This window comes from Acanthamoeba castellanii (assembly GCF_000313135.1).
Source record: "Acanthamoeba castellanii str. Neff unplaced genomic scaffold scf7180000084639, whole genome shotgun sequence".
Lineage (NCBI taxonomy): Eukaryota > Discosea > Longamoebia > Acanthamoebidae > Acanthamoeba > Acanthamoeba castellanii.
In genome coordinates this window covers 286,109-311,979 of record NW_004457431.1, presented here as the reverse complement: position 1 = coordinate 311,979, position 25,871 = coordinate 286,109, and the positions used below count along the sequence as shown (strand labels likewise).

Here is a 25,871-nt window from a genome sequence, read left to right as displayed (position 1 = left end):
TATTATTTATTACCTTTTGGGCGTTTATGTGTAGATAAATCGTTACTGCGATCTCCCCCTGTCGGCGTTGCATAGCTATAAGCCAGGTTTTTTAAATCTATATGTTGCGATACAGCCGTGTCAGACACTCTCATCGTCTTCTTTGGTGAACAGCTCGCCCAGGGCCGAATTGAGGAATCGAAGGACCTCCTCCATGCTCGGTCGCTTCTTGGGCTTGCCCTTCCAGCACTGGGTCATCATCGCGCGGTAGTCGGCGGGGCAGTCGGCGGGCACCTGCGGCCGCTTGCCCTCGAGCACGTCCAGCGTCACGCCCATGAAGTTGCGCCCCGCGTACGGCTGCTTCCTCGTCGCCATCTCCCACATGATGATCCCGAAGCTGTACACGTCGGCCAGCTCCGAGTAGTGTTCGCCGCGGATCACCTCCGGTGCCGTCCACGCCGGCGTGCCGCACCGGGTCATCGTGATGTTCTCCTCCTTGATGCGGGCGAAGCCGAAGTCGGCCACCTTGACGTTCCACGACTCGTCCACCAGCAGGTTCGACGTCTTGAGGTCGCGGTGTATGATGCACGGCTCGAGCGTGTGCAGGTAGTGCATGCCGCGCGCCGCGTCCCGCAGCATGCGCAGCCTCATCTGCCACGGGAGCTTGATGGTGGTGGTCGACAGGAGGGCCTTGAGGGAGCCCTGCTTGACCCACTCGGTGACCAGGCACAGGTTGGGCATGCGCAGGCACGCCCCGATGAACAGTACGATGTTCGGATGCCGCATCTCCGACAGGCACGCCACCTCGGCCCTGAACTCCAGCAGGTGCCGCTCGTCGAGCCGCTGCTTGATGAACCGCTTCACCGCCACGTCGATGCCCTTCCACGAACCCTTGAACACGACGCCGTACGAGCCGATGCCGATCTGGTCGCCCAACTGGATGTCGTCGTACCTGATGACCCACCGCACCAGGTTGGCGCCCGTGAGAAACGTGTCCTCGCCGAGCCCGCTGGCCAGCTTCTCCAGGTCGACTGTCCGGTCGGAGATGTCGGCGTCGAGGTCGTCGACATCGTCGACATCGCTCCCGTACTTGCTCCTCCTGGCGCGCGACTCGTCGTAGTCGCTCGACGACGACTCGGCGTCGCCCGCAACGGCCGCGCCAAAGTCCCCAAAGTAGCGCGGCTCGAGTCCGCGCACCCGCATCTCGAAGATCTCGGTCTTGCCGGGCTCGTCGCCCAGCTCGGTGGCCCCGAGCCGCGCGAAGCGTCGGCGCTCCTTGACCAAGTCAGTGTTGCGCAGCCGCTCGAAGGCCGTGCGGGTCAGCAGGACCTGGCCGCCCTGGGCCAGCACCGTCACCCGGGCCGCGGCCACCACCGGCGGCCCGAGGTACTCCACCCGCCGCGACATCGGGTCCCGCCGCAGCTTGGGCACTCCCACGTGCACGCCCATCCGCACCCGCAGCCCGCGGAAGATGACCCGGTCGTCGACGCCGCCGATCTCCTCGGCCACGTCGGCCTGGTCCAGCAGCTCTTCCGGCCAGTCGACGTGGATCAGCTTGCGCTGGACGTCGCCGCACCACGCAAGCGCGTCGACCACGGTGGAGAAGGCCATGCAGAAGGAGCCCTCGCCGACAATCTTGTCCTTGATGAAGATGGCCTCGTAGCCCCGGTGCTTGGCCAGCAGCGAGCGCAGCAGGGCGTTGTGGAGCAGCGTGGCGTCGCGCATGGCGTTGGGGCACGTCGACCAGAGCGACGCCGCCTTGGCGATGTCGGTAAACACCAGCGCCACCTCGCCCTCTGGCGGCGGCACGCCCCCGACCAGGTCGGGCAAGTGGATCCGCGCATTGTCGTCGTCATCCGTCGTCGACCGACTGCTCGCCGTCGAGGCCCGGCCGCTCTCTGTAGTTACGGAAAGACAAGTACGCACGCAGAGATTTTAGCTCCGACGGGGGCCACGGCCCAGAAAAGAGAGGGGTAGCGGAGAGGCGTAGGTACGGTTGAGGTAGCCCCGACTTGAGGCGCGGGAGGAGGAGGACGAGGTGCCGCCGCCGCCGCCGCCCTCTTCGATCATGGCCGACAGGCGGGTCATGACCTCGAGGAAGGTCGGACGCACGCTCGGGTCGCGGTGCCAGCAGTCGGTGATCAGCTTCTCGTAGTCCGGGTCGACCGACCCTGCAAGCAGCCACGGAGTTAAACACCCGGCCAGAGCGGTGATTGGCGCTCCCATGATAAAAATGCAGAGCACGTACTCATGGTTATGGCCGGCCTTGCGTTGTCCCTGATGACCGCCACGGCAATGGCAGCCGGCGTGAGCCCGGCGTACGGTTGCTCCCTAATAAGGGAACGAGGGCGCAAGGTGAGCGCCTGAGCGATCGATTTTAACTCCGATCGACAGAAAATAGGTCCGGGCTGGTACCTGGTGAGCAGCTCCCAGAGGATGATGCCGAAGGCGTACACATCGGCCAGCACGTAGTCGACTCCGGTCTGCTCCGAGAGAGTTTCGGGCGCCATCCAGTGGATGCTGCCCTGCTGCTGGGCCGGCGCGTTCTTCTTGAGGTCGCCCTTGAAGCGGGTGAGGCCGAAGTCGCTCACCTTCAAGTTCCACTTGGCGTCGAGCAGCAGGTTGAGCGACTTGAGGTCGCGGTGCACGATGCCCGACGAGTGGAGGAAGTGCATGCCCTTGGCCGCCTGCAGCGCCAGCCGCACCATGAGGGGCAGCGGCAGATCGGAGATCAGCTCGTTGTGGATCAGCTGCACACCAACCACCACCGACGGAGCCATGCATTCTTGTGTCAGTACCGACACATTCCAATGTGTCGGGTGGTGTGGGGCTGGGCGTACGTCGAAAAGGGAGCCGAGGGCCATGAACTCCATGACGATGCACATGCGCGGCGGCCGCGTGCACGCCGCCATGAAGAGCACCACGTGCGGATGGCGCAGCGCGGTCATCACCTCCACTTCGTCCTTGAAGGCGCGCTGCATCTCCTTGGAGAGCACGCCCTGCTCGGCGGCGATCAGCTTCACCGCCACGTCGGTCCCCTTCCACTGCCTGTATGTGTCGAAAAAATCATACGTGTGAGCCAACCACAATTCAAAGCTGTCACGACACGCTAGCTGCGCAGAGGGAGCGTTACACGGTAGACTTCGCCGTAGCCGCCGCTGCCCAGGATGTCGCCCATCTCGAGCTCGTCGAAGTCGATCTCCCAGTCCTGCCGGCCCCGGCCGCGCGACCGGCCCAGCAGCCAGCAGCCCAGGCCCAGCGCCACGGCAGCCACCAGAAGGAGAATGAGGCCCGGAACGCCGGCGCCCAGCGCCACGCCCAGGATCACGCCCAGCGCCGTCGTGTTGGCTGCACCAACGAGGAACACGCGCGTGAGTGGGTCCCAGTGTTGTGTGCGCGTGCGAGTGCGTGTGTGTGTGCGTGTGCGTGTGTGATGTCGTACTCTTCTTGCGCTCGCAGTACTCGCCCTCGCGCTCGGCATAACAGACGCACGTGGAGTTGACACAGGTGCCCTGGTCGGCGCAGATGGTGCCCTCATAGATGCACCCGGCGAGGGAGAACGCGGGATCGCCCTGCGAGGTGACCGTTGCCAGCTGGTCGAGCAGATCGGACTTGGCCGTTTGAGCCATGGACGCCACCACCATATGTCCTCTGCGATCATACATCCGAGAGCAAATAAGAATGAATACGAACTAAAGCCTGTGCGGTGTGTGCGGTGTGTGTGCGGTGTGTGCGGTGTGACGTAATCGACGTACGAACGGGCAATCTGCCTCGCGTTGGTGTCGGTTTGGGTCCAATAAATCCAGTCGACGAGGGCCTGCGCCTTGGCCAGGTCGGGCAGGGTCTCCGACCGCACCATGAGCGCATTGAACGTCACCATCGGATAGCTGTCAGGTCCCGGCGCTGCATTATTGTTATTAGTATTAGTGTAGCACAACATCAGATGTGCGTGTGCGGCTTGCGTGCCGAGTGTGAGAACTACACGTACACAGCATGATGAACAGGTCGGTCGGACTGCCCTGGTGGTTGGTGATGGCCGACACGATGGTGACATCGTTGGGTGTGACGTATCGGCCCTCGGCGTTGGGGATCTGTGCGAATTGGAGCGTGGGCGCGGAGTTGAGCGTGAGGAAGTGGACCCACCAGGAGAAGATGTATTTCGTGTTGTCGAGCGCGGTCTGCATCGCGCCCAGCCCGCTGGTGGTGATGGTTCGGTTCGGGTCCTGCTGGGCCACCGGGTAGGTGGGCAGAGCAACTGGACCCACCTGCGTGTGTGCGTGTGTGCGTGCGTGTGTGTGTGTGTTGTGTGTTTGTGTGTTCCAAAAGATGGTGTCAGCTTGAGTGCGCGTGCGGTCGCAAAGGTAAAATGTGTGAATGAAGCGCACCATTGTGTTGAACTCGGGCACGCGGGCGCTGAGCGTTTGCATGACCGCCTGGACGGAGGTCTGCGCCGTGGTGACCACCGGGATCATAATGTCCTGGTTCGGCAAGAGGTGTGCCACGGCCGGATTGAGCTCTCGTATGCGCGTGTCGTTCCAATTCTTGACCTGACCCCCACCAACCGACTCAGCAAACGAGAGGCCTGGGAGGCTCGCGGCCGTGGAAATGTTACCTTGTTGAGATAAATGTCCGACACGACTTCCCAGGTGAGGTTCATTGGCGGCTGTCCAACTAACTCAGGGATCTGTTTATCGCAGAAGCACAGTTTCAGAGCTGATTCACACACACACAGCGCACAACACACGCACAGTGACCGAGGCCGCAACATACGTTGTAGGTGAAGCAGTAGGCGTGAGCGGTCACTTTGACGGCGATCACATCGGGCATGGGCTCTAGGGTCTCTGCGCTCAGAGGCACCACCGTCGAACCGAAGTCGATGTCGCCTGCATTCACACGGCCACGAAGAAGAAGAAGAAGCCACAAACACTCACCGTCGTTAACGAACTCTCCCACAGGACGAGTTCAATCAACTCTGAGCGGACAAGTGGCATACCTGTCTGCATGTACTTGGTGGAGGTGAGCGCATCGCCGGTGAAGAACTTCATCTTGAAATTGCTCTGCCGGTACTCGGCGGCCCAGGCTGTGTAGACCGGCTGCGGCGCGCCGAGGCCGATGACGTAGGCCGAGCTAGTGGCGCGCACGTTGTCGCAGGTGATCGTGCCCAGCGTGTCCATCAAACGGCGACGGTATGCAATGTCCAGACTCACAAAGCCCTCATTCTGCGCCAACGTCACCGCATAATCGTTCACCTGGAAAACCGCACACGACACGACACACGACACACAATGTGTGAATTTATGCCCATCAACACTAATGACCAATCCACACCAATGGCTATCTAGCCTCGGCGTACCTGGGTCCAGCTGATGTAGTCCAACAGGTCCTTCACCTGCGGGCAGTTGGTCGCTATGCTCGCGTTCAAAGGCACAAGCACCACCGCGGCGAGATAGGTCAGCGGCCAGCTGCCGTTTCCGCCGTTGCTGATGTCCGCCACGAACTGATTGTCGAACACCGTCGTGCGGTACCAGGCCAGGGCGCTCTGCACGGTGGTCGCGCTGGGCGCCACCGTGGTGCCGTTGGCGTCCTTCATCACCGAGTAGCTCATGCCCATCGTGTCCACCAGCCGGAAGTAGCTCAGCGTGTACGGCGCCGACAGAAGGCGGGACTTCCGGTTCGTCACGTTGTTGTCCGCGTAGCCGCTGCCGCCGAGCAGGCCGTAGAGCGAGCCACCAGCAGCCTCGAACGCCGCGTCAAAGGCCGCGTCGTGACAGAGCGCCTTGGTGAACGCCGCCGTCACGTCGGCGCGCAGCGGATCGGCGATGCGCTTGTAGAGGAGCTCGATCGGCGCGCCGGGAAGCTTGAGCGCAATGGCGGGATTGAGCGCGGCGATGGCCGAATCGTTCCACAGGGTGATGTCGCCGCGCCAGATTCGCGCGAGCGTGGGCAGGTCGAACACGAGCGTGTCGGTGGTGGCGTTTAGCTGAGGCAGGTGGTAGCCCATCACGATGGCGCTGGCCGTGAGCGGCAGCTGCACGAACGGGCCGCCGAAGGGAGCGAGCAGCGTGGTGTCCGTCACCACCGATTCGGCCACCGCGAAGTTGACCAGGTCGTCATCGAACTGGGTGAGGGCAGCCGTGAGGTTGGTCGCTACAGCCACAGAAACGTCCAGGTCGTCCCTGTTATGCACTGTACATGAGCGGTCGTCCACCAAGGAATTGTTTATAAAATAAATAATAAAATAATAAAATTGGCAAAACTAAAACGAAAACGAAGGGCACAAAGAACGAAGGAGATGGAAGGGGAGGAAAGGGGTGACGCGAACCGGACGTAATGGTAGGCTGTGCGCCAGGAGCGGAAGAGGGAGGAGAGGCTGGCGGGGCCGGCGCCAACGACGGCTCGTGCTGGCACCGCACCCCAGCACAGCCCCATCAGGAGAAGTCCCAGCAAGATGGTCCTCTTTGATGGTGACGTGGCCGCTCGCGCTCGCCCGCGCGGCACTTCCATTTTGTGTGCAGCACAAGCTCACAGTCCTCTGCGAACTGCTTCGCCACTTCACCCTTTGATCGATCTAATTGATTTTTGATTGCACCTTTAATCTTGTGTCTTTCGTGTTTTTCGTAAATGCACGTGCGCCCGCGGCCCTCGGCCTCTATCTGGTGGATCCACAATACACGTGTGAACGCATGTTGCCTTAAATGGCAGATATCCGCCAATCGGATATTTTGGTGCAAACGCACGTTGTTAATTGGCGGCTCGGATGTTCGTGAAAATTTTTCCGCCGTAGATCCACAAGCAACACGACTCACTCACGAAGCGTCGCTGCTCTTGCTGACGGTGGGCACGCGAAGGGCGCGACACTTGAAGCTGTGCACGCCCGCGCCGCAGTCGCAGTAGAAGCTGGACGAGGTCCGAGGTCGGGAGAGTTGATGGCCCTGTCAGAAACGATGGAGAGTGCGGTTGGCATGTTGGGCCTCGCTCTTGCGCTCGATGCAGTGATACGGCACCACACGGAACCAAGAAGCAGCCACGAACCTTGTGGCAGACCCGAGCGCAGGCCTCGCAGCAGCCTTCGTTGCCAGAGAGATTGCACGTGTAGCATTGGTACCAGGTCTGGTACGCGTGCAAAAGGCATGGCGGGTAAATTGGGAAGCCCATATGGCCACTGCAGGGCAGGTGGGGGTACCTGCGAAGCGTAGTGTGGGCCGGTCACGGCGTAGGTGCACACATTCGCCGCGATCGCTTGCTGCACGCGCGGGTCTATGGTTTGCACTGGTAGCGCGAATGGAATGAAACATCGAATGAGCAGAGTCCAGAGTCGTGACTGATGCGTAAGCCGAAGCCATGGATTGTGGGGGGACTTACTCGGGCCGTAGATCGCTACTAGTTGTCGCTTTTGCTCAGCGGTCAGCGGCGCGTCGGCGTCGGGGTCCTCTGAGTGCATCAGCAGCCACTCCATGGCCACCTCGAGGTTCATCCTGTGTATGAGGCACCCCACGTTAGCAGCGACAGTCGGCGCACACGGTGGTGGCCACTTCGACACCACCAACGCACCTGTGGAGCCAGAGCGCCTTCTTGGCCCTCTCCGCAGGGAAGCCCATCTCGGTGAGCATCTGTATGTCCTCCGGCTTGGGTTCGGGCAGGGCCGGCTCTGCCGGGGGCGCAACGGGCGCGGGCGCAGGGACCGCAGCGGGCTGAGGTGGGGTCGATGGTGTAGGAGTCGAGGGCGAGCCCACAGCAAACGGGCCGCCAACCACCGGAGGGATCGTGAGAATCGGCGGCACGGCACCAGGCGGAGTCTGCCCGCCTATGGGCGCACACACAACGAGCGGGGGAGAGGTCAGCACGTTGGTGATGGTGATGGTGGGGCCACGTCCACTGCTGCGCTGTGGCGGGCGAGAGCGACCGAACCTGTCGATGCGGTAAAGGCGGTGGCCAGCTCCATGAGCATCCGCTGAAGGTCTAGCTGCCCTCCGCCCGGGATCGGAATCGGCGCGGCGCCGGGGCTCGTGCCCAAGGCCACAGGAGGCGCGACAGCCTGGACGAGGCGTTTGGTTAGCTTTGATGGCGAGCAGGCTGCATTGTAGAGGGGGGGACGCACTGCAGGAACGGGCGCAACAATGGGCTGCGGCTGCGCCACGGGCGGTGTCGTGGGCGTGGGGACAGGGGCGGCGGTTGGGGCGGCCGCGCCGGTCAAGAACGGGGCCTCGAAGGGGAGGTCCAACACTTCCTCCTTCACCAACTGTTGGGGGGGGGGCAAGGCACTGAGTACGGCTGACGGATTTTGAAGGGCTGTGAATTGGGGGCAGTACAGGAACGAGGAGGATGAGGTGGTCGTTCTCATGGAGGTTGAGGCTCGCCACGGTGGCGTCGTCCTGCAGGGCGCGACCACGCCACACCAACTTCTGCCGCTTGGCCTCGAAGCCCTTGGCGCGCTCAATCGAGGCCTTCACCTGCTCGATCTGCCGAGGGGAGTCAATGCTTGCGCAAAACATCACCTTCTCCCATCTGAGCATCTGCCCGCAGCTGCGTACCTTTTCATCACGATTAACTGTGATGGCGAAGCGCCCCTCTTGCACTGGCTTGACCCAAATCTTCATCTGCTCTTTCACACAAAAATAACAATAAATACAATTTCAAAATGAAAAAAGAATAAAAGATCTAAATCGTCCGCATACTTGGCATGCCGCCTGACGCAAAAACGATAAGATTTGACCAATGGACGAGCACCACCCTTGTCCTCTCCGTTGTTTTTGGCCAGTAAATGCCAGGCACAGGTATTGCGTCGGAGGTAATACTTCTTTGCCGCCTTTCTTATTCTCTCCAAGTGCCCGCCACAAACCCATCTAGGTACGGTTCCGTGCTTCATCTTCGTGCGAAGGTCTTTCGCTCGATCTCTTTTCCATCAAATCTTCTTCTTTTTTCCTCGAGGACTTCTTCCTCGTCGCTTCGTTCTTCTCGCTTCGCTCTTTCTCCATTTCGCGCACTCCCACTCCGGAAGTGCGTCATCTTCTGTTCCCTTACACCTCTTATTACTCCTCCGACGCTCGCCCACCTTCAATCCACTTCCATCTCGAGATCAACATTCACGAATTTGGGTAAAATTGGGTCAATTCCATCTGATCTCTCCTTTTCGCTGCGCAGAAAGCTTTCTTCGTGTTTCGATCCCCACCCGCCGAGATGACGCAGTGGCGCAAGTTCTCGGTCTCCATCTTTCTCATCTGCCTCCTCGAGTTCGTCTTCTGGGCCTACTGCACCGTGTCGGCTGCCGGTGCCGCCGAGGAGATGTACATGGTCAAGGGCATCGAAACCTTCAAGAACGTCGATGGCCACGACGACACGGCTAGGCTGGGCAGCGCCCAAGAGGCGGCCAGCCTCGTCGAGCGCACCTCCAACGAGAACAACCTCAAGGAGGCCGACATCCACCACCACGGCCTCGGCCTCTTCGCCAACACGGCCATCGATGGCCACAACGGCGTCGGGCGTCTGGGCGTGTGGATCGCCGTCGCGGTCGGCCTGCTCGGCTTCAAGTGGCTCTTCCCCCACTACGTCAAGAAGGCTCAGGAGCTCATGGCCCATCCCTATGAATTCTACCAGATGCTCAAATTCAAATTCTTCTACAAGGTACCCTCCCCTTCTCTTTACTCCTCCTTCACTGCTCCCTACCTCAATCTGAATAGATACCTGATCATTCAATCTCGATTTTCTTGCGAGATGCATCTCCTCGTGTTATTGTTTGTTATTTTTATTTTTGGTTTGCTCTGTTTCCGCGTTGCAGGCGCACAGGCCTTCCATAATTAGGAAATTATATTTAAAAATAGGCAAAAACAAAAAGTATTTCAATTATTCTTTGCCGCTCGTTGCTGTGCGACGTCACGGAGTTGCTCCCTCTTAGTGATGTGTTGCACATCTCATGGCAATATTAACCTTTATGTGGTTGGGCTTCTCCTTTTCGGTTGCAGGTCCCCGATTTCCCCAAGAACTTGTCCGAGGCCGACATTTACAGCTACAAGAAGCTGGTGAAGGTCTCCCGCTCCTTCGCCGCCGTCATCGCCGAGCTGCCCGAGGACCTCAGAAGACCCGTACGCGCCCTGCCTGGGCCGAGACCCATTTTCCCCCGTATATTCATTCGGCCCATCAAGCCACTAACACCGTACCACACGTTCCACATGCAGATTGCCAACTTCTACCTGGTATTGCGCGGACTGGACACCGTCGAGGACGATATGTCTATTCCTCTGGAGAAGAAGGTGCATGGCACCTTCAACTAACGTTCCGCCATGTACCATGTGCTTGACCATGATGACGATGATGGTGATGGTGATGGTGATGGTGATGACTAACCCACTCGCCCCTGTGTGATGTGATAGATGCCCGAGCTGAGGAGCTTCTACAAGCACCTGTACGAGAAGGGCTGGAACGTGAGCGGATACGGCGACAACGCGGACGAGAGAGATCTCTTGGAAAGGTTCCACTACGTCGTCGACGTCTTCCTCGACCTCAAGCCCGCGTACGCACCTCGCCCCTCTCCGAAGTCTTCGCTTTCGCTTTCGTTCTTTTTGTGTGCGATGTTCTTTTTTCGCTAACTCCTATGGCTGCTAAATCCGACGCGTCGTGCAGTTATCAGCAGGTTATTGCGGACATCACCCGCAGGATGGGCGAGGGCATGGCCAAGTACGCCGGCGAGAAGACCGTCGTCACGCTTGAGGACTACAACGAGTACTGCCACTACGTCGCCGGCCTCGTCGGCATCGGCCTCAGCCAGATGTTCGCCGCCTCTGGCCTCGAATGTACGCTCCCGCCCTGTTCCACAACGCCACGCCAGCAGCCATGGTGGTCATTGAGCTGACTTCATTTCTTCCCCTTTTTCTTTTTCTTCAATTTGCAGCCGAGAAGTTCGGTCAGATGGACGAACTGGCCAACAGCATGGGCCTCTTCTTGCAGAAGACCAACATCACCAGGGACTACCTCGAGGACGTCACCGCCGTCAACCCTCGCATCTTCTACCCAAAAGATATTTGGTACGCGTTCTGTCACGCGTCTGTGTGTCGTGTGTGTCGTGTGTGTCGTGTGTGTCGTGTGTGTCGTGTGTGTCGTGTGTGTCGTGTGTGTCGTGTGTGTCGTGTGTGTCGTGTGTGTCGTGTGTGTCGTGTGTGTCGTGTGTGCGGCGCACTCACCTTTGGACTGTATGTAGGGGTAAGTACGCGAAGAACATCGGTGACCTCAAGGAGCCCGAGAACAAGGAGCAGGCGCTGCAGTGCCTGAACGAGATGGTCACCAACGCGATGGCCCACATCAACGACTGCCTGGACTACATGATGCTCCTGACCCACCCCAACGTGTTCAAGTTCTGCGGCCTCCCGCAGGCCATGGCCATCGCCACGCTCGCGCGCATCTACAACAACTACGACGTCTTCAAGAGGGAGGTCAAGATCAGGAAGGGCGAGGCCGTCCAGATCATGATGTACGGCGGTAACTACGAGACCATCATCAGCTACTTCGTCCAGTACATCAAGGAGGTTCGTCTGCTCCCCTAAGAGCCAGCCGCGCGTGTAACTTGTTTTCTTTGTCGTGTGCGCACACACTCAGCTTCGTGTGTCGTGTGCAGTTGGAGGACAAGATCCCCGAGAGTGACCCGAACGCCGAGAAGATGAGGCACTACATCGCCGTGGCGAGGGCGAGGATCGCCAAGGGCAGGGGAAGGCAGCAGTAAGGGACCCGCCCCTGCTGCATCTCCTCCCCGCGCATCTGTAAAACAACACCGCCACCCAGAAGCAGCACGCGCATGCCGGAAGGCAATCAACAGAGAGGGAGCTGGATGGCGGAGAAAGGGAGGGGAAGACGAAGAGAACATTTTGTATGACACTTGCCTCATGATGAAGGCCACCAACAGCAAAACACTTTGTTCCTCCACTGCCTTTGCACCCAGTCTCGATAAACAAAATCAAAAATCAAAATCAAAATCAAATAGTAGAAATAAATCAAAATACGAGCTTTATTAAAAAGGATTAAAAAAAGATCTATTTTAGCGCAGTTACTCAAAGGTGATGTTCCAGCGGAAGGCGAACCACTGCTTCTGCACCGAGGTCTGCACGGCCTGCGACCAGAACTTGACCTGCTTGGCCACGCGGGTGACGTAGGTGTAGTCGAACACGACCGGCGTGAAGTCGCGGCAGAGCATGGGCTTGCCCAGCGAGTAGCGGCCGCCGTGGTTATCGATGACCGGGTTGACCCCCAGGCCGGTGTCCATCGTGATGTCGCCGTTGGAGCGGGTGATGGTGAAGCTGTTGGTCGCCCGAGGGTAGCCCTTGGCGTCGAGCTTGGCCAGCAGCTGGTCGATGACGCCCTGCTCGACCGCGGTGTCGCCCAGGTCTACGTCGCGGGTGATGTTGTAGAAGAAGTCCCGCAGCTCCTTGAACTGGGCGCGCTCCTGGTCGAAGCTCGCCCGGCTGCCGAAGGCCGGCTGGGCCGGGTCCCACTGGCTGTCCTGGCAGAAGAACAGCGTCGCCTGCGCCGAGCTCACCGCCAACAAAGCAACCACCACTACCCACGCAAGCGTGCTCATCTTCATCTTCATCTTTTTTTCCGTTACAAGAGCAACAAAAGAAAACATGAGGGAAATAGAAGAATAATATTCGTTAATTTTACAGTGCAAGCCGAGCAGAAGTCTAGGCGAGTTCATCGGTGGCGGGGGAGCCGAGAGCCGAGTTGAGGTACTGGACCACCTCCTCCATGCTCGGGCGCTTCTTGGGCTTGCCCTTCCAGCAGCGCATCATCATGTCCTTGTAGTCGGCGGGGCAGTCGGCGGGCACCTGCGGCCGCTTGCCCTCGAGCACGTCCAGCGTCACGCCCATGAAGTTGCGCCCCGCGTACGGCTGCTTCCTCGTCGCCATCTCCCACATGATGATCCCGAAGCTGTACACGTCGGCCAGCTCCGAGTAGTGTTCGCCGCGGATCACCTCCGGCGCCGTCCACGCCGGCGTGCCGCACCGGGTCATCGTCGCGTTGTCCTCCTTGATGCGGGCGAAGCCGAAGTCGGCCACCTTGACGTTCCACGACTCGTCCACCAGCAGGTTCGACGTCTTGAGGTCGCGGTGCACGATGCACGGCTCGAGCGTGTGCAGGTAATGCACTCCGCGCGCCGCGTCCCGCAGCATGCGCAGCCGCTGCTGCCACGGGAGCTTGATGGTCGAGTTGCCGAGGAGAGCTTTGAGGGAGCCCTGCTTGACCCACTCGGTGACCAGGCACAGGTTGGGCATGCGCAGGCACGCTCCGATGAACAGCACGATGTTCGGGTGCCGCATCTCCGACAGGCACGCCACCTCGGCCCTGAACTCCAGCAGGTGCCGCTCGTCCAGCTTCTGCTTGATGAACCGCTTCACCGCCACGTCGACGCCCTTCCACGTGCCCTTGAACACGACGCCGTACGAGCCCGTGCCGATCTGGTCGCCGATCTGAATGTCGTCGTACTTGATGACCCATCGGACCAGGTTGGCGCCCGTGAGGAAGGCGTCTTCGCCCGTGCCGCCGGCCAGCTTCTCCAGGTCCATCGACGTGTCGCTCCGGCCGCTGAGCCCGGCCAGCTTCGACGAGTGGTCCTTGCCGGTGCCGCTGGCCGAGTCGGTGTTCTCCTCCTGCGCCGTGCCAAAGTTACCGAAGTAGCGCGGCTCGAGCTCGGTCACCTTCATCTCATAGATCTCCGACTGGCCCTGCTCGTGCCCGAGGTCCATCGAGCCGAGGCGCAGGAAGCGGTTCTTCTCCTTGGCCAGGTCGGTGTTGCGCAGCTTGTCGTAGACCTCGCCCGAGAGGAGGACCTGGCCGCCCTGGGCCAGCACCGTCACCTTGGCCGCGGCCACCACCGGCGGCCCGAGGTACTCCACCCGCCGCGACATTGGGTCCCGCCGCAGCTTGGGCACTCCCACGTGCACGCCCATCCGCACCCGCAGCCCGCGGAACACGAGACGGTCGTCGACGCCGCCGATCTCCTCGGCCACATCGGCCTGCGCCAGCAGCTCCGCCGGCCAGTCAACCCGGAGCAGCTTGCGCTGGGCCTCGCCGCACCAGGCGAGCGCGTCGACAATGCTAGAGAAGGCCATGCAGAAGGAACCCTCGCCGACGATCTTCTCCTTGAGGAAGACGGCCTCGTAGCCCCGGTGCTTGGCCAGCAGCGAGCGCAGCGTTTCGTTGTGGAGCAGCGTGGCGTCGCGCATGGCGTTGGGGCACGCCGACCAGAGCGACGCCGCCTTGGCGATATCGGTGAACACCAGCGCCACCTCGCCCTCCGGCGGCCGCACGCCGCCCACGTGATCGATCGCGGCCGCGCGTCCGCCCACGCCATCCGACGACATGCTGCTCGATGAGCCCACGCCCGAAGAACTGCTCGTCGCTGTGAGTGTCGTGTGTCGTGTTAGCACAGAACGCACACACAAACTAAAATGTGAGGCCAGCAAATGGGTACCGGAGCCGCTCGGTCGCATCTTGGACGAGGTGAACGAGGAGGACGAGGAGCTGTTGCCGTCGTCGACCATGGCCGACAGGCGGGTCATGACCTCGAGGAAGGTCGGGCGCACGGTCGGGTCGCGATGCCAGCAGTCGGTGATCAGCTTCTCGTAGTCCGGGTCGACGTGGCCCGAGGGCATGCTCGGGCGGGCGTCGTCCCTGATCACCGCGACGGCGATCGCCGCCGGGGTGAGGCCGGCGTAGGGCTGCTCGCGCGTGAGCAGCTCCCAGAGGATGATGCCGAAAGCGTAGATGTCGGCCAGCACGTAGTCGACGTCGGACTCCTCGGCCAGGATCTCGGGCGCCATCCAGTGGATGCTGCCCTGCTGCTGCTGCTGGGCGTCCTTCTTGAGGTCGCCCTTGAAGCAGGTGAGACCGAAGTCGCTCACCTTCAAGTTCCACTTGGCGTCGAGCAGCAGGTTGAGCGACTTGAGGTCGCGGTGCACGATGCCCGACGAGTGGAGGAAGTGCATGCCCTTGGCCGCCTGCAGCGCCAGCCGCACCTTCAGCGGCAGTGGAATGTCGGGAATCAACTCGTTGTGGACCAGCTGAATGCATACGAAGATGTTGTGATCAGCTGACGCATTTCAATGTAAAACTGCAAAGAGTGATTGTGATTGGAAGAGGCGTACGTCGTAGAGGGAGCCGAGGGCCATGAACTCCATGACGATGCACATGCGCGGCGGCCGCGTGCACGCCGCCATGAAGAGCACCACGTTGGGATGGCGCAGCGCTGTCATCACCTCCACCTCCGCGGCGAAACTGCGTTGCATGTCCTTCGAGATGGACCGCTCCTCGGCAGCGATGACCTTGACGGCGACCTCGGTTCCCTTCCACATGGCTCGGTACACCTCGCCGTACCTGATCGTTGATGATGGTCAGTCGCACGACAAAGAACGAAAGGCGAAATGGGGGGGGGGAATGAGAGAAAGAACGAAAACGAAGCAGAAAAGCGAAGAGGTAGGGAAGGGGTTGGGTACCCTCCAGCACCGAGGATGTCGCCCATCTCGAGCTCTTCCACTTCGATCTCCCAGTCCTGGCGGCCGTGACCGCGCGACCGGCCGAGCAGCCAGCAGCCGACACCGAGCGCGATGGCGGCGATCACCAGCAGGATGAACACAGGGATGGCCGACCCGAGCACGGCGCCGAGGATGGTGCCCAGCGGCGTGCCGCTGTCGGACTTGACGCTCTCGCAGAACTCGCCCGAGCGGTTGCTGTTGCACACGCACGAGCCCTGGACGCAGGTGCCCTGGTCGAAGCAGACCGTGCCCTCGTAGATGCACCCGGCCAGCGAGAAGGCCTGCACGCCGCCCGAGGTCACGCTCGCCAGCTGATCGAGCAGCGTGGCCTTGGCCGGCTGGGCCAGCGACGCCACCACCATGTTGGCCCTGCAGCAACACCACCACCGTTTTGGGTCAGCCTCGAGTAAGCGACCCCCACACAAAACGGTGCAATCGACGTACGAGCGGGCAATCTGGGCGGCGCTGGAGTCGGTCTGGCTCCAGTAGATCCAGTCGACCAGGGCCTGCGCCTTGGCGTAGTCGGGCATGGTCTCCGTGCGGACCATGAAGGCGTTGAAGGTCACCATCGGGTAGCTGTCGGCGCCGTCAGCCAGCATGATGTAGAGATCGGTCGATGCGCCCTTGTGGTTGGTGATGGCCGACACGATGGTCGTCTCGTTGGGGTAGACCAAGTTGCCCGCCGCGTTGGGCAGCTGCACAAAGTTGAGCGTGGGCGCGCCGTTGAGCGTCCAGAAGTGCACCCAGGCCGCGAAGATGTTGGGCGTGCTCAGCAGCAGGTTCTGCATGGTCCCCAGACCACCGATGCCACGCGTACGAGCCGGCTCCTCGACTACCACCGGGAACTTGGGCAGGGACACCGGGCCGATCTAGTACCGATGCGGAACGCATGGAATGTTAGCACTCACTGCGCGATGCCTTACATTCCAGCTGTGGTGGTTGGCGGTACCGTATCGTTGAACTCAGGCACCATGGCGCTGAGGGCCTGCATGGAGGCCTGGACGGACGTCTGGGCGGAGGTGATGTAGGCCACGATGATTTCGGCTTCCGGGAGCAGGTTGGCCACGCCGGGGTTGAGGTCCTTGATGCGCGTGTCGTTCCACATCTTGACCTGTGTGCGTTGCGGGGGCCAAGACAAGTCAAGATGAGTTTGGCGTGCGACGTGGCGTGCCCAGCAACCAAGAGGGTGACGAGAATTGGCAGGCTCTGATTAATCAGTGACCAGACCAAGAGTAGGTAAGCGGTGGTGGGGCATACCCTGTTGAGGTAAATGTCTGACACCAACTCCCAGGAGAACACCAGCGGAGGGTATCCCACCAACGCCGGAATCTACATAGGTTCGTAATGAAGCGGCAGGTCGTATGGTGAGCTTTGCGGGGCACGACACACACACACACACACACACGCACGAGCACGTACGTTGTAGGTCCAGGTGTAGGCGTGGGCGCAGGTCTTGACGGCCACAACGTCGGGCATGGGCTCGAGGGTGGCGGCGCTGAGGGGCACGACGGTGGAGCCGAAGTCGATGTCGCCCGACTGCATGTAGCGGGTGGCGGTGAGCGCGTCGCCGGCGTAGTACTTGAGCCGCAGGCTGCTGTCGGTGTACTCGGACACCCACGAGCTGTAGACCGGCAGCGGGCCGCCCAGGCCGATGACGTAGGACGACGTGATGGCCCGAAGGCCGTCGCAGGTGATGGAGCCCAGGGTGTCGATCAGGGTGCGCCGGTAGGCAATGTCCAGCGCCACGTAGCTCGCGCTCTGGGCCAGCGTGACGGCGTAGTCGTTGACCTGGGTCCAGGCCAGGTAGTCCAGCATGTCCCGCATCTTGGGGCAGTTGCGCGACGTGTTGACCGTCTTGTAGAACGCCGCGACCGAGCTCAGGTAGGCCAGCGGGTAGCTGCCGTTGCCGCCGCCGCTGATGTCGGCCACGAACACGCGGCTGAAGACCGACGCGCGGAAGTAGGCCATGGCCGTCTGCACGGTCGCGGCGCTCGCCGCCACCGTGGTCCCGTCGGCGTCCTGCATCGCCGCGACCTTGAGGCCGCTCTGGCTCTGAAGTGTGAAGTAGCCCAGCGTGTAGGCCGTCCCGTTCACCCGGCTCTGGCGGTCGGCTACCACGTCGCTGCTGTAGCCGGCGCCGTTGAGTATATCGTACAGGGTGCCGTCGCTGGCCGCCAGGGCCGCCGCGAAGGTTGGCTCGTGCGCGAGGGCCTTGACAAAGGCCGCGGTGACGTCGGCCTCCAGCGCGTCGGCCGTGCGCTTGTAGACGAGCTCGATCGGGTTGCCGGGGAGCCGGGCCGAGAGGGTCGGATTGAGCGCGGCGATGGCGGAGTCGTTCCAGACGGTGATCAGGCCGGCGAAGATGCGGCCCAGCGTGGCGATGTTGAGCACGAGGGTCTCGTTGGCGTAGAGCTCCGGCAGGTTGTAGCCGATGATGATGGCGTTGGCCGTGAGCGGCAGCTGCACGAACGAACCGCCGTAGTTCGCCGACAGCCGGGTGGTGTTGAAGATCACGGCCTCGGTCATGACAAAGTCCACCGATCCGGCCGCGTACTTAGTCAACGCCACCGACACGTTGGCCGTCGTCGAGAACGACACATCCAAGTCGTCCCTGCGTTGCGCCACAAAACAATAAATTAATGTATATCAAAAAATACGCCAGAAAACAGAACAATAAGAATAAACAAATAAATAAAGACAATTAATTAATTTAACACCACGTAACGGGAGCATGTGGTCGGAAATTCGAGAGGCGCCGACCGTAAGCCGCGGCGATCTATAGTGACCGGGGGCCAAGCACACGCGAGATGAAGATGTTTGGGCTCAACGGCTCACACGCACCTGACGTAGTGGTAGGCGGTTTGCCACGACGATGCGAGGGGGCTGAGGCCCGACGTGCCGGCCGCGGTGATGGCGTGCGACGGCGTCACCAGCGCCAACATGGCCGTGGTGACAAACATGACCGCCAACATCATCTTCAAGCTGATGGCCCAAGCCCTTCCTCGTTGCTGGAACCCCATCGTGTGACTACTCGAGTAGGGCGAGAGAAGGGCGGCTATCTAGATAGTGTACACACCTCGACTTGGGCTGGATGTGCGCTGGGTGTGTGATGTAGGTGAGGTGCTGAAGGAAAAAAAGGTGTTGAGCCGTTGCGGGCGGAAAAACTGGCCACTCGGGGATGAGTAAAATCGAACAGACAGATTGGCCGGCCACATTCCGCGACGCCCGGAGTTGGTGCGCTGAGGCACCCGCTCGACGGGTGAACCGAATCGCTTGGTGACCACGCACGATTGACGGATGACGGGCAGATCGTCAGCGCCGTCGAGAGGACGGTCAATTCGAGACTGCCGACCCGAAGCCACAGCACACTGTTGGACAATATCTGGCGCGGTGCAAAAGAAGCGAAGGCGCCAACGATTCTTTCAACGCCCAGAACAGAATCAACAGCCCCCTCCAGCGCGCGCCAGAGACCTCGGTAGGTCCCAGCTGGCGCACGAATCGCTGGTTCTTGGGCGGGGTGGACATCAGCCCAGTGATGGGCAACTTTTTAGGTGAGATTTTTTTAGCGCCCTTAGTCCGCCGTTGCATGTGCATGACCCCGGTTGGCCGGCGACGAAGAACCATGTTCACTCGCACAACATCTTCACCCAAAGAACGAAGCCGTCCCCTAGATGCGCAGAAGGAAAGGAATATATACAAAAATGCCAATTGGTAAGGAATTCCTTCAACCAGAACGTTGTCGCTGGAGACCAGCAGCGAACGTGCACTCACATCGTACCCGGCTGGATCATCCCTGGTTGTGTGCCAGGTCGGACCACAGGCCTAGGAGCTTGCCAAAGCCGATGAAATTGAGTTCGGTCCCCTGCACCTCGCGCAGCGCTGCCACCTCTTCCGGTTGGAGCGGACCCGCCAGCGAAGGGCCATTCTCCTCGTCGTCGGCGTTCTCGTCACCCTCATCCTCACCCACGCTGATGCAAGTGGCGAAGTGAGGTTAGTTCTGGTTTCTTTCTTAGTAACTCGAGGGGGAGAGGTAGGAGCGGTACATGAGGGCAAAATTGTCAAGGGAGGGATTCTCCTCGAAGCGGGTGGCGATAGCCTCCGCTCGCCGAACAACCGACTCCATGACACCCTGCGTGACGGACCACACACGACACGACACGACACGACACACGGACGCACGCACAAGTAATTTGAAAAGGAACGATGGGATCAGCGAGGAAGATCCAGTCAGCGAGGCAGCTCTGGAGCAAGGGGCCGTACCGCAGCTCGAGCCACGTTCATGCCGTACGATTTGGGACACACCCCCTCAGTGAATTTGTACAAAAATATGACCTCTTTCCTGTTGGCACGGCCGGCGGAGAGGATCGTCAGGTTCGCTGATCAGACAAGGCCAAGGCAGAGGGGAGCGCACGTTTCTTTGTTGGCGAGGCAGCCCATGTGAAAGAGGGCGATCTCTCGGTTGCCCTCGAACTCCTTCGTGAGGAGGTGGTAGTGGGTGGAAAACAGCGAACGACACTTCAACCGGCGCGAAAGGTCGTCCAGCACGCCGTAGGCGATGCCATATCTTTGAATGCCACACGTAACCATCAGCGACCGCACACGACACACGCACACGCGGGGATTGCGACGTACCCGTCGAAGGTGCTGGTGCCTCGGCCCAGCTCGTCCATGATGACCAACGAGTGCGCCGTGGCATTCTTTAGGATGTTGGCCGTCTCTTGCAGTTCCACCATGAACGTGGATTGTCCGGCCATGATGTTATCATTGGCGCCTGCAACGACAGAGCGTTATGAGAGCTCCAGCGAGCAGCGGCCAGAAAAAGAGAGAGAAAACAACAAACCGATTCGCGTGAATATCCTATCTACAGGCGTGAGGCGGCAAATCGAAGCAGGCACGTAGCAACCCATCTGCGCCATGATGACGCTTATGCACGCCTATCATGCGAGGAAAAATAAACACTCAGCAATTACCGCGCAAACCAATCAAGAGAACAGTGTAGTAGCTTCGTACCTGGCGCAGGAGCGTCGACTTGCCGCCCATGTTGGGACCCGTCAACAGCACGACCGGCGCATGTGGGCCTCCGATTCTGAGAGGGAGGGAGAGATATTGCCAAGGGTAAGCGAGGAATGGAACAGCGGCTGGTGAGTACGAAGTGCCTTACCTGATGTCGTTGGGGATGAAGGTGTCCGCCACGCGCGGGGTGATGCAGGGGTGTCGCAGCTCTTCGACTTCGAGCACAGGCGTGGTCCCCTCGGGCACGTCGACCACGAACGTCGGCCGGCACATGGGGTCTGTCAGTACCAGTCCGATCGACCGTATTGTGAGCTGAGCACCGGTTGGTTGGGGGGGGGGAGGGGATCACTGGTGCGGGCGGGACGTGGAGTGTACCTCCACCGAAGGCCGAGGTCTTGGCCAACGACAGCAGACAGTCCAGCTCGGCAACGCAGGTCACGGCGGCGGACCACACTGCAAAGTGTTGGCCGAAGGTGGCCAGGTACTGGGTCAGCACACCGGCCAGGTAGCTGTCGAGTGCGTCCTTGGCCTCCTCGATCTTCGGCACCAGGCCGGCCACGCGCGTCGCCTGCAGGCGGATCACCGCCTTGGTGCCCTTGCGCTCGACAAACTCGTTCTTGGGGAAATCCACCTTTACACGACCCCCCCCCCATTCGGTTATGATTGACCGCAGCTGCAGCGACAGAGCCGCCAATTGTGCATGTGTCTCCGTACCCCCTCGGCCTCGCCAACGGGCACCTCGATCAGGTAGTCCTTCTTCTCCGACGTGGTGTAGTGCATGGACACTCCAAAGCGCTTCCTCTGCTGGTCCAAGTACTCCTCCAGCTGTTGCTCGAGATCGGCGATGTTATCTCGCACCTCGTCGTAGCCCAAATCGACTCCCGGATTGGGAGTGATTTGCTGGTGGCGCCCACATCACCGCACCGCCTTGATGTCAGCCTTCCTGCTCCCACGCGGCATTTGTTGTCACTTGATGGGCATGGCATGCAATCTTACCTTTCTCTCCTTGGCCACCTGCCAGTCGAATGCGTCGCAGAAGTAGCCCAAGACCTCAGAGTAGTCGGGAATCCCTCTCCTGCACCATTGCCAATGATATTAGTTCGTGTCCGGGACCCAGCATGTGATCACCCCGATGGGCTGGCATTGCCAACATACCAATGATTACAATAGATTGCAGGTGCTTGCTCTTGAATTGGGTGAACACCTCCTCCTTGAAGTGATTGTTCCACGTTTCCTGCAACACATCACACACCGTGAGTTTTCTTGAACGGCGAGCTAGCGAAGTACAACCACCCGAGCACGCGTGAACGCACCCAAATCTGATAAAATGCTTCAAGCACACTGATGAACTGCAGCGTGGTGGCTCTGCCAGCGTGTATGCGCGAAATGGCACGTTCGAGGTCGGGCAGAGACTTGAGCTGCTCCCAGAGGGCGTCGCGCAGCTCTGGCCGTTCATTCAAATCCTCCACAGCTGTTGACCAAAGAATAGGTCAGCGCGCAGCGGAGGCAAACAACCATGCCACAGACAATACATATCGTACCGTTCAAGCGATCCTCGATATCCTCGACCCGGCGGAGCGGCTTCGCGATCCACCGTTTGAACAAGCGCTTACCGAATGGCGTAACGCAATGGTCCATCACATTGAGCAGCGTGCCCGCGACGCCCTTGTCAAAGTTGTTCTCTATCGAGTGGGCACACACACACACACACACACACACACACACAACGTTCGACTCATCATGCGTTCTCTTCCTCCTCTGATGAGGTCCATTGGGGCGTACCGAATATCTCCAGGTTGGTGAGCGTCTTTCCGTCGAGCACCAGATGGTCCAGCTCGTTGCTGCCCGCCGGTGTGTAGTGGTTAAACTTTCTGGCCAGAGCGAGGTGGTCCAACTTGAGTTCGTGAAAATAGACCAGCAGGCCGCTGAGCGCCGATAGTGCTGTTTGTGACAGTGACGTGGCAAGGTGGTGAGCAAGAAGCTGTTAGAACAGTCAAAGGTGCGAAAGGCGGGTACCCAGGGAGGCTCCGGCCTCGTGGTGCTCGAGAAGGACCGGAGGCCAGGCGCTGAGGTCGTCAGCCGCCGGGTGCTCGTCGGCGTCGTTCTGCCCCACGAAGACGTTGTGTTGCTGCACGTACTCCACTGTAGCATCGGCGCCCAGGAACGGCTCGCGGGCCGACATCAACGGACACACGACGCTGCGCTTGATGAGCTGCAGTGTCTGGCGGCTGCATTGACCCTGGTGTGGTGTGTCGGTGTGATGTTGAGTGCTTGCTAAAGCGTTGCTTGCCGAGCGCAGAGTGCGTACCTTTTCATAGAGAATCTCGGACGGTTTGACTCGGAGAAGAAGAGTCTCGAGCTGGTTTCGTTCGCTGTCATCCACGAACTGGCCCAGGTTGAACTCGCTAGTGGTGCAGTCCACAAAGCAGATTCCGTAGGTCACCTCCTCGGTTCGGCTCTCCGGGTCTGTAGGTCAAGGCAAGCAGCGTCAGCCCAGCTCCAAGAAACACACACGCATCCACGCACACAGACACGGTAGAGGTTACCGGGAATGATGTCTTCCTTGATGGAGAGAATGTAGTTGGCTCTGTGGTCGTTCATCAGGCCTTCATCAACAATGGTGCCGGCGGTGAGCACTTGCTTCACTTGTCGGTCCACCAGGCCGTCTGTTCGACTCTTGGCTACGGCTTTCTTCCAGTTGCCGTCGCCTTGCCTCTGCCGCACCTTGGCACCCACGCTGGTCTCGGTCTCGTCCACAATGACCACCTTGTGCCTGTGCACGATTGTCAATGTTGAAGTTGTCGATAGACCACCCCTCAGTCACGTTTTGTCGAGGCCGTACCCGAGCGCCACGAGCTTGGCCAACCAGATTTGAAGATTGGGCACGGGGACGCCACATTGCCGCATGTTGGAACCGCCCCTGCGAGACACAGACGCGCGGTCAACGAGATTGAACGTTTGCGCTGAGAGAAAAGTGGCGAAAGAAACAACAACAACGACACGTGAGCGTATTTTACCTGGTGGGCTTGATGACGAGCTTGAGGTCGAATAGCTTGTTGCCCAGGTCGGCATCCTTGTTGTAGAGCTCGAAAAACTTGCCCACGCGAAAGAAGACAAGGGAGTCCCAGTTCTTGGACTTGATGAGCCAGTACTGCTGCTGGGCGGGCGTGAGACGAGCGAATTCCGACTTGGGTATGAACAGCGTGGACGGGTCGTAGTTGGGATGGGTGCGCGGGCGCTGATTTGATGCCACAGACACGACCGAACAGTGAAGCGACGTTAGAGTGGGCTTCCTCTTCCAGCGCACGAGTGGCAAATGATAGTGATTACCCTCTCCGCGTCGAGTTCGTTTCTGAGCCACGACCACGTGTCCCCGAACTCTCCCGTGGTCGCCTCTTCCCCGCTGGCCTCATCGTCCTGGTAGAGACGATGCATGAGTTGAGAAGAATGCGTGTGCTCACAGTGAGTGGTCGCGTAAGATGGGATCCGTACGTCGAGTTGCTTGGGTTTTGGGCGAGCGCCGAGCTGCACCCCTCTGCCGAGTGTGCCCTTCTTGAGCCCGTTGTCTGCCTGTATATCCCACAACGGCGATTAGTACACGGAACCATGCTCGAGGGCCGCGAGGAAGGGTCAGAGACCTCCTGGGGTGGTGGTGGAGAGGCAGCCCGAGCTGGAACTGCTGCCGCGCGCGGCGACGCCATGGTGGGCGTGGTGGTGTAGTGCCGATCTCCCCTGGCGATTTCGCCTCGTCCTGTTGTGACCGTGGACTGGCCCTGCACCAAAGCGCTGAAGGTCAAATCTTGTCCAGTCCATCCATGTGTCGTGTCGTGTCGTGTCTATCTGACGTGTGCAGATGCCGCACCTGGCCAACAGGCTGCGGAGTGGACGACAGGGACTGCTGCGGCACAGGACGTTGAGCTTGCTGCGAGGGTCGGGGCGCAGCGCTGACCGGTCTTGCGGGCGTGAGAGTAGAAAGCGTCGATTTCCGGTTTGCTGGTGGTGGAACGGCCGCGGTCGGTTGGTGCGGTGGCGGATAAAAGTTACCGGTGACCTCTTGGCGCATCCCGCCGGGCGGCGTGCTGTGGTTGTCCTCGGGCTCTTCAATGTCGTCATCCTCAAACGAGAGCGCAAAGGCGTCGGGCGTGGAGAGGAACGTCTGAGACGTTTGAGTGCTGCGCGATGGTGTCGATGACGTGGAAGAGGACGTGGCGACGGGCGACGGTGAAGGTGCGCTGCTGGGCTTCTTGGGCGACGACAGGGCAGCCACCACTGCGCTAACTGTATGCAGGCGGCCTCAGTTCTAGTTTGAACTACCACGACCATCAAAGGATTCAAGCAAGAAAGGCCACGCACTGTCTCTGCCACGCTTGGGCAAACGAATGGGCGTCACCGGAGTGGAGAAGAAGGACGACGTCGTCGGCGCAGCCGCCTCCTTCTCACCCGCCGGCTCGTCGTACTGCGCGTCTGTCCACTCCGTTTCCTCCTGCATGTGCGATGCTTGCGGCTGGGCACCCGTGGTACTGAGACCGCTATCGCCGTGCGAAGGAAAGAGCGCCCGTGCAGTGAAGTAGGACCCGATGCTGGGCGGTTTGGCAGGGCTTTCCTTGCCCTGCGAGGAGGACGGGCTCGTGCCTATCGTGCGTGCGCAGAAGCAGATTGTGGCAGCCGCCGTAGTAGCGATTGAAATCAGAGCACGGCCCGTGCATGGAGGGAGGGAGTGAGAAAGAAGGACGGAGTACCCAGTGGCGACGACCCACCGCGTCCGGGCGAAGTCGGTTGTGTGCCAGCATCAGCCCATTGAAAGAACTTGCCTGCATATTACATGAACATGAATATAAATATATATAAATAGAAAATGTGACATAACATGGCACAACGTACATTGTTCCTCTCGCGGCATCGGGCAGCCCCAGAAGCCTTTACCTGTACAAATAATAGCAATTAGTGAATTCACTAATAAATAAAAAAAAATGCGTAACTGCTGGTGATTACTCCAATCTCCTTGGATTGGCGTGGTCGTGTACCATAGTTGGGTCCGTTCTTCTTGACGGTGAGGTAGCGCGCGGGTTGTTGGTGCCCCGGGCAGAACGGAGCGGTCATGCTGGGGGGACTCGAGGATGGGGGCGATATGCCCCCCTCCATCCGCCTCCTTTTGTTAATCGCCAGCTGCGCTCTCACCGGTGATGTGGGATCTTGTTGGCTAGTGTCCTCCGCAACATCTTCCAATTTGCGCTTGAGCAGGCCTTTGCTGCCAAAGAAGCCGTCTAAAGATTGCTGCGTTTGTGGCGTCCTTCTGCCACCTGGAGACGCCATCAACGACGATTGAATGAAGCGAAAGATGCGTTTGTAATGTGAGGCAAGGAG

General features: G+C 60.1%; 6 protein-coding genes across 6 annotated transcripts; 1 reads left to right on the top strand and 5 right to left on the bottom strand.

The window, feature by feature from the left end:
* Nucleotides 1-120: 120 nt before the first annotated feature.
* Nucleotides 121-6,483, bottom strand: ACA1_089050 (serine/threonine kinase; the record flags this gene model as incomplete). Its single annotated transcript, XM_004338623.1, has 14 exons — nucleotides 121-1,877; nucleotides 1,974-2,150; nucleotides 2,228-2,310; nucleotides 2,395-2,729; nucleotides 2,820-3,023; nucleotides 3,113-3,327; nucleotides 3,422-3,630; nucleotides 3,735-3,866; nucleotides 3,964-4,244; nucleotides 4,365-4,526; nucleotides 4,750-4,862; nucleotides 4,973-5,228; nucleotides 5,333-6,155; nucleotides 6,302-6,483. The coding sequence occupies 14 exons, from the start codon at nucleotides 6,481-6,483 to the stop codon at nucleotides 121-123; spliced, it is 4,929 nt and encodes a 1,642-aa protein (XP_004338671.1).
* A 302-nt stretch (nucleotides 6,484-6,785) lies between these two features.
* ACA1_089040 (UBA/TS-N domain containing protein) lies at nucleotides 6,786-8,518 on the bottom strand (the record flags this gene model as incomplete). The annotated part of the gene is made up of 10 exons (XM_004338622.1): nucleotides 6,786-6,911; nucleotides 7,012-7,089; nucleotides 7,163-7,248; nucleotides 7,342-7,454; nucleotides 7,531-7,783; nucleotides 7,888-8,014; nucleotides 8,087-8,218; nucleotides 8,289-8,351; nucleotides 8,376-8,484; nucleotides 8,511-8,518. 10 exons carry the CDS (start codon nucleotides 8,516-8,518, stop codon nucleotides 6,786-6,788), a joined length of 1,095 nt encoding a protein of 364 aa, XP_004338670.1.
* A 638-nt stretch (nucleotides 8,519-9,156) lies between these two features.
* ACA1_089030 (farnesyldiphosphate farnesyltransferase) lies at nucleotides 9,157-11,689 on the top strand (the record flags this gene model as incomplete). The annotated part of the gene is made up of 10 exons (XM_004338621.1): nucleotides 9,157-9,297; nucleotides 9,343-9,486; nucleotides 9,535-9,600; nucleotides 9,939-10,058; nucleotides 10,152-10,226; nucleotides 10,347-10,486; nucleotides 10,597-10,766; nucleotides 10,865-10,997; nucleotides 11,171-11,495; nucleotides 11,585-11,689. 10 exons carry the CDS (start codon nucleotides 9,157-9,159, stop codon nucleotides 11,687-11,689), a joined length of 1,419 nt encoding a protein of 472 aa, XP_004338669.1.
* A 321-nt stretch (nucleotides 11,690-12,010) lies between these two features.
* ACA1_089020 (uncharacterized protein) lies at nucleotides 12,011-12,553 on the bottom strand (the record flags this gene model as incomplete). Its single annotated transcript, XM_004338620.1, has 2 exons — nucleotides 12,011-12,484; nucleotides 12,524-12,553. 2 exons carry the CDS (start codon nucleotides 12,551-12,553, stop codon nucleotides 12,011-12,013), a joined length of 504 nt encoding a protein of 167 aa, XP_004338668.1.
* A 91-nt stretch (nucleotides 12,554-12,644) lies between these two features.
* ACA1_089010 (serine/threonine kinase) lies at nucleotides 12,645-18,469 on the bottom strand (the record flags this gene model as incomplete). Its single annotated transcript, XM_004338619.1, has 10 exons — nucleotides 12,645-14,132; nucleotides 14,241-14,362; nucleotides 14,435-15,023; nucleotides 15,108-15,336; nucleotides 15,456-15,863; nucleotides 15,939-16,363; nucleotides 16,444-16,605; nucleotides 16,752-16,823; nucleotides 16,914-18,105; nucleotides 18,336-18,469. The coding sequence occupies 10 exons, from the start codon at nucleotides 18,467-18,469 to the stop codon at nucleotides 12,645-12,647; spliced, it is 4,821 nt and encodes a 1,606-aa protein (XP_004338667.1).
* Nucleotides 18,470-19,281: 812 nt separating this feature from the next.
* ACA1_089000 (MutS domain containing protein) lies at nucleotides 19,282-25,607 on the bottom strand (the record flags this gene model as incomplete). The annotated part of the gene is made up of 27 exons (XM_004338618.1): nucleotides 19,282-19,462; nucleotides 19,538-19,623; nucleotides 19,755-19,773; nucleotides 19,906-20,058; nucleotides 20,127-20,265; nucleotides 20,335-20,428; nucleotides 20,505-20,580; nucleotides 20,656-20,785; nucleotides 20,883-21,138; nucleotides 21,222-21,407; nucleotides 21,504-21,577; nucleotides 21,663-21,741; nucleotides 21,821-21,978; nucleotides 22,049-22,189; nucleotides 22,290-22,448; nucleotides 22,524-22,728; nucleotides 22,816-22,973; nucleotides 23,054-23,280; nucleotides 23,350-23,427; nucleotides 23,525-23,745; nucleotides 23,838-23,924; nucleotides 24,000-24,077; nucleotides 24,185-24,280; nucleotides 24,370-24,500; nucleotides 24,552-24,785; nucleotides 24,861-25,139; nucleotides 25,532-25,607. The coding sequence occupies 27 exons, from the start codon at nucleotides 25,605-25,607 to the stop codon at nucleotides 19,282-19,284; spliced, it is 3,801 nt and encodes a 1,266-aa protein (XP_004338666.1).
* Between the last annotated feature and the right edge of the window lie 264 nt (nucleotides 25,608-25,871).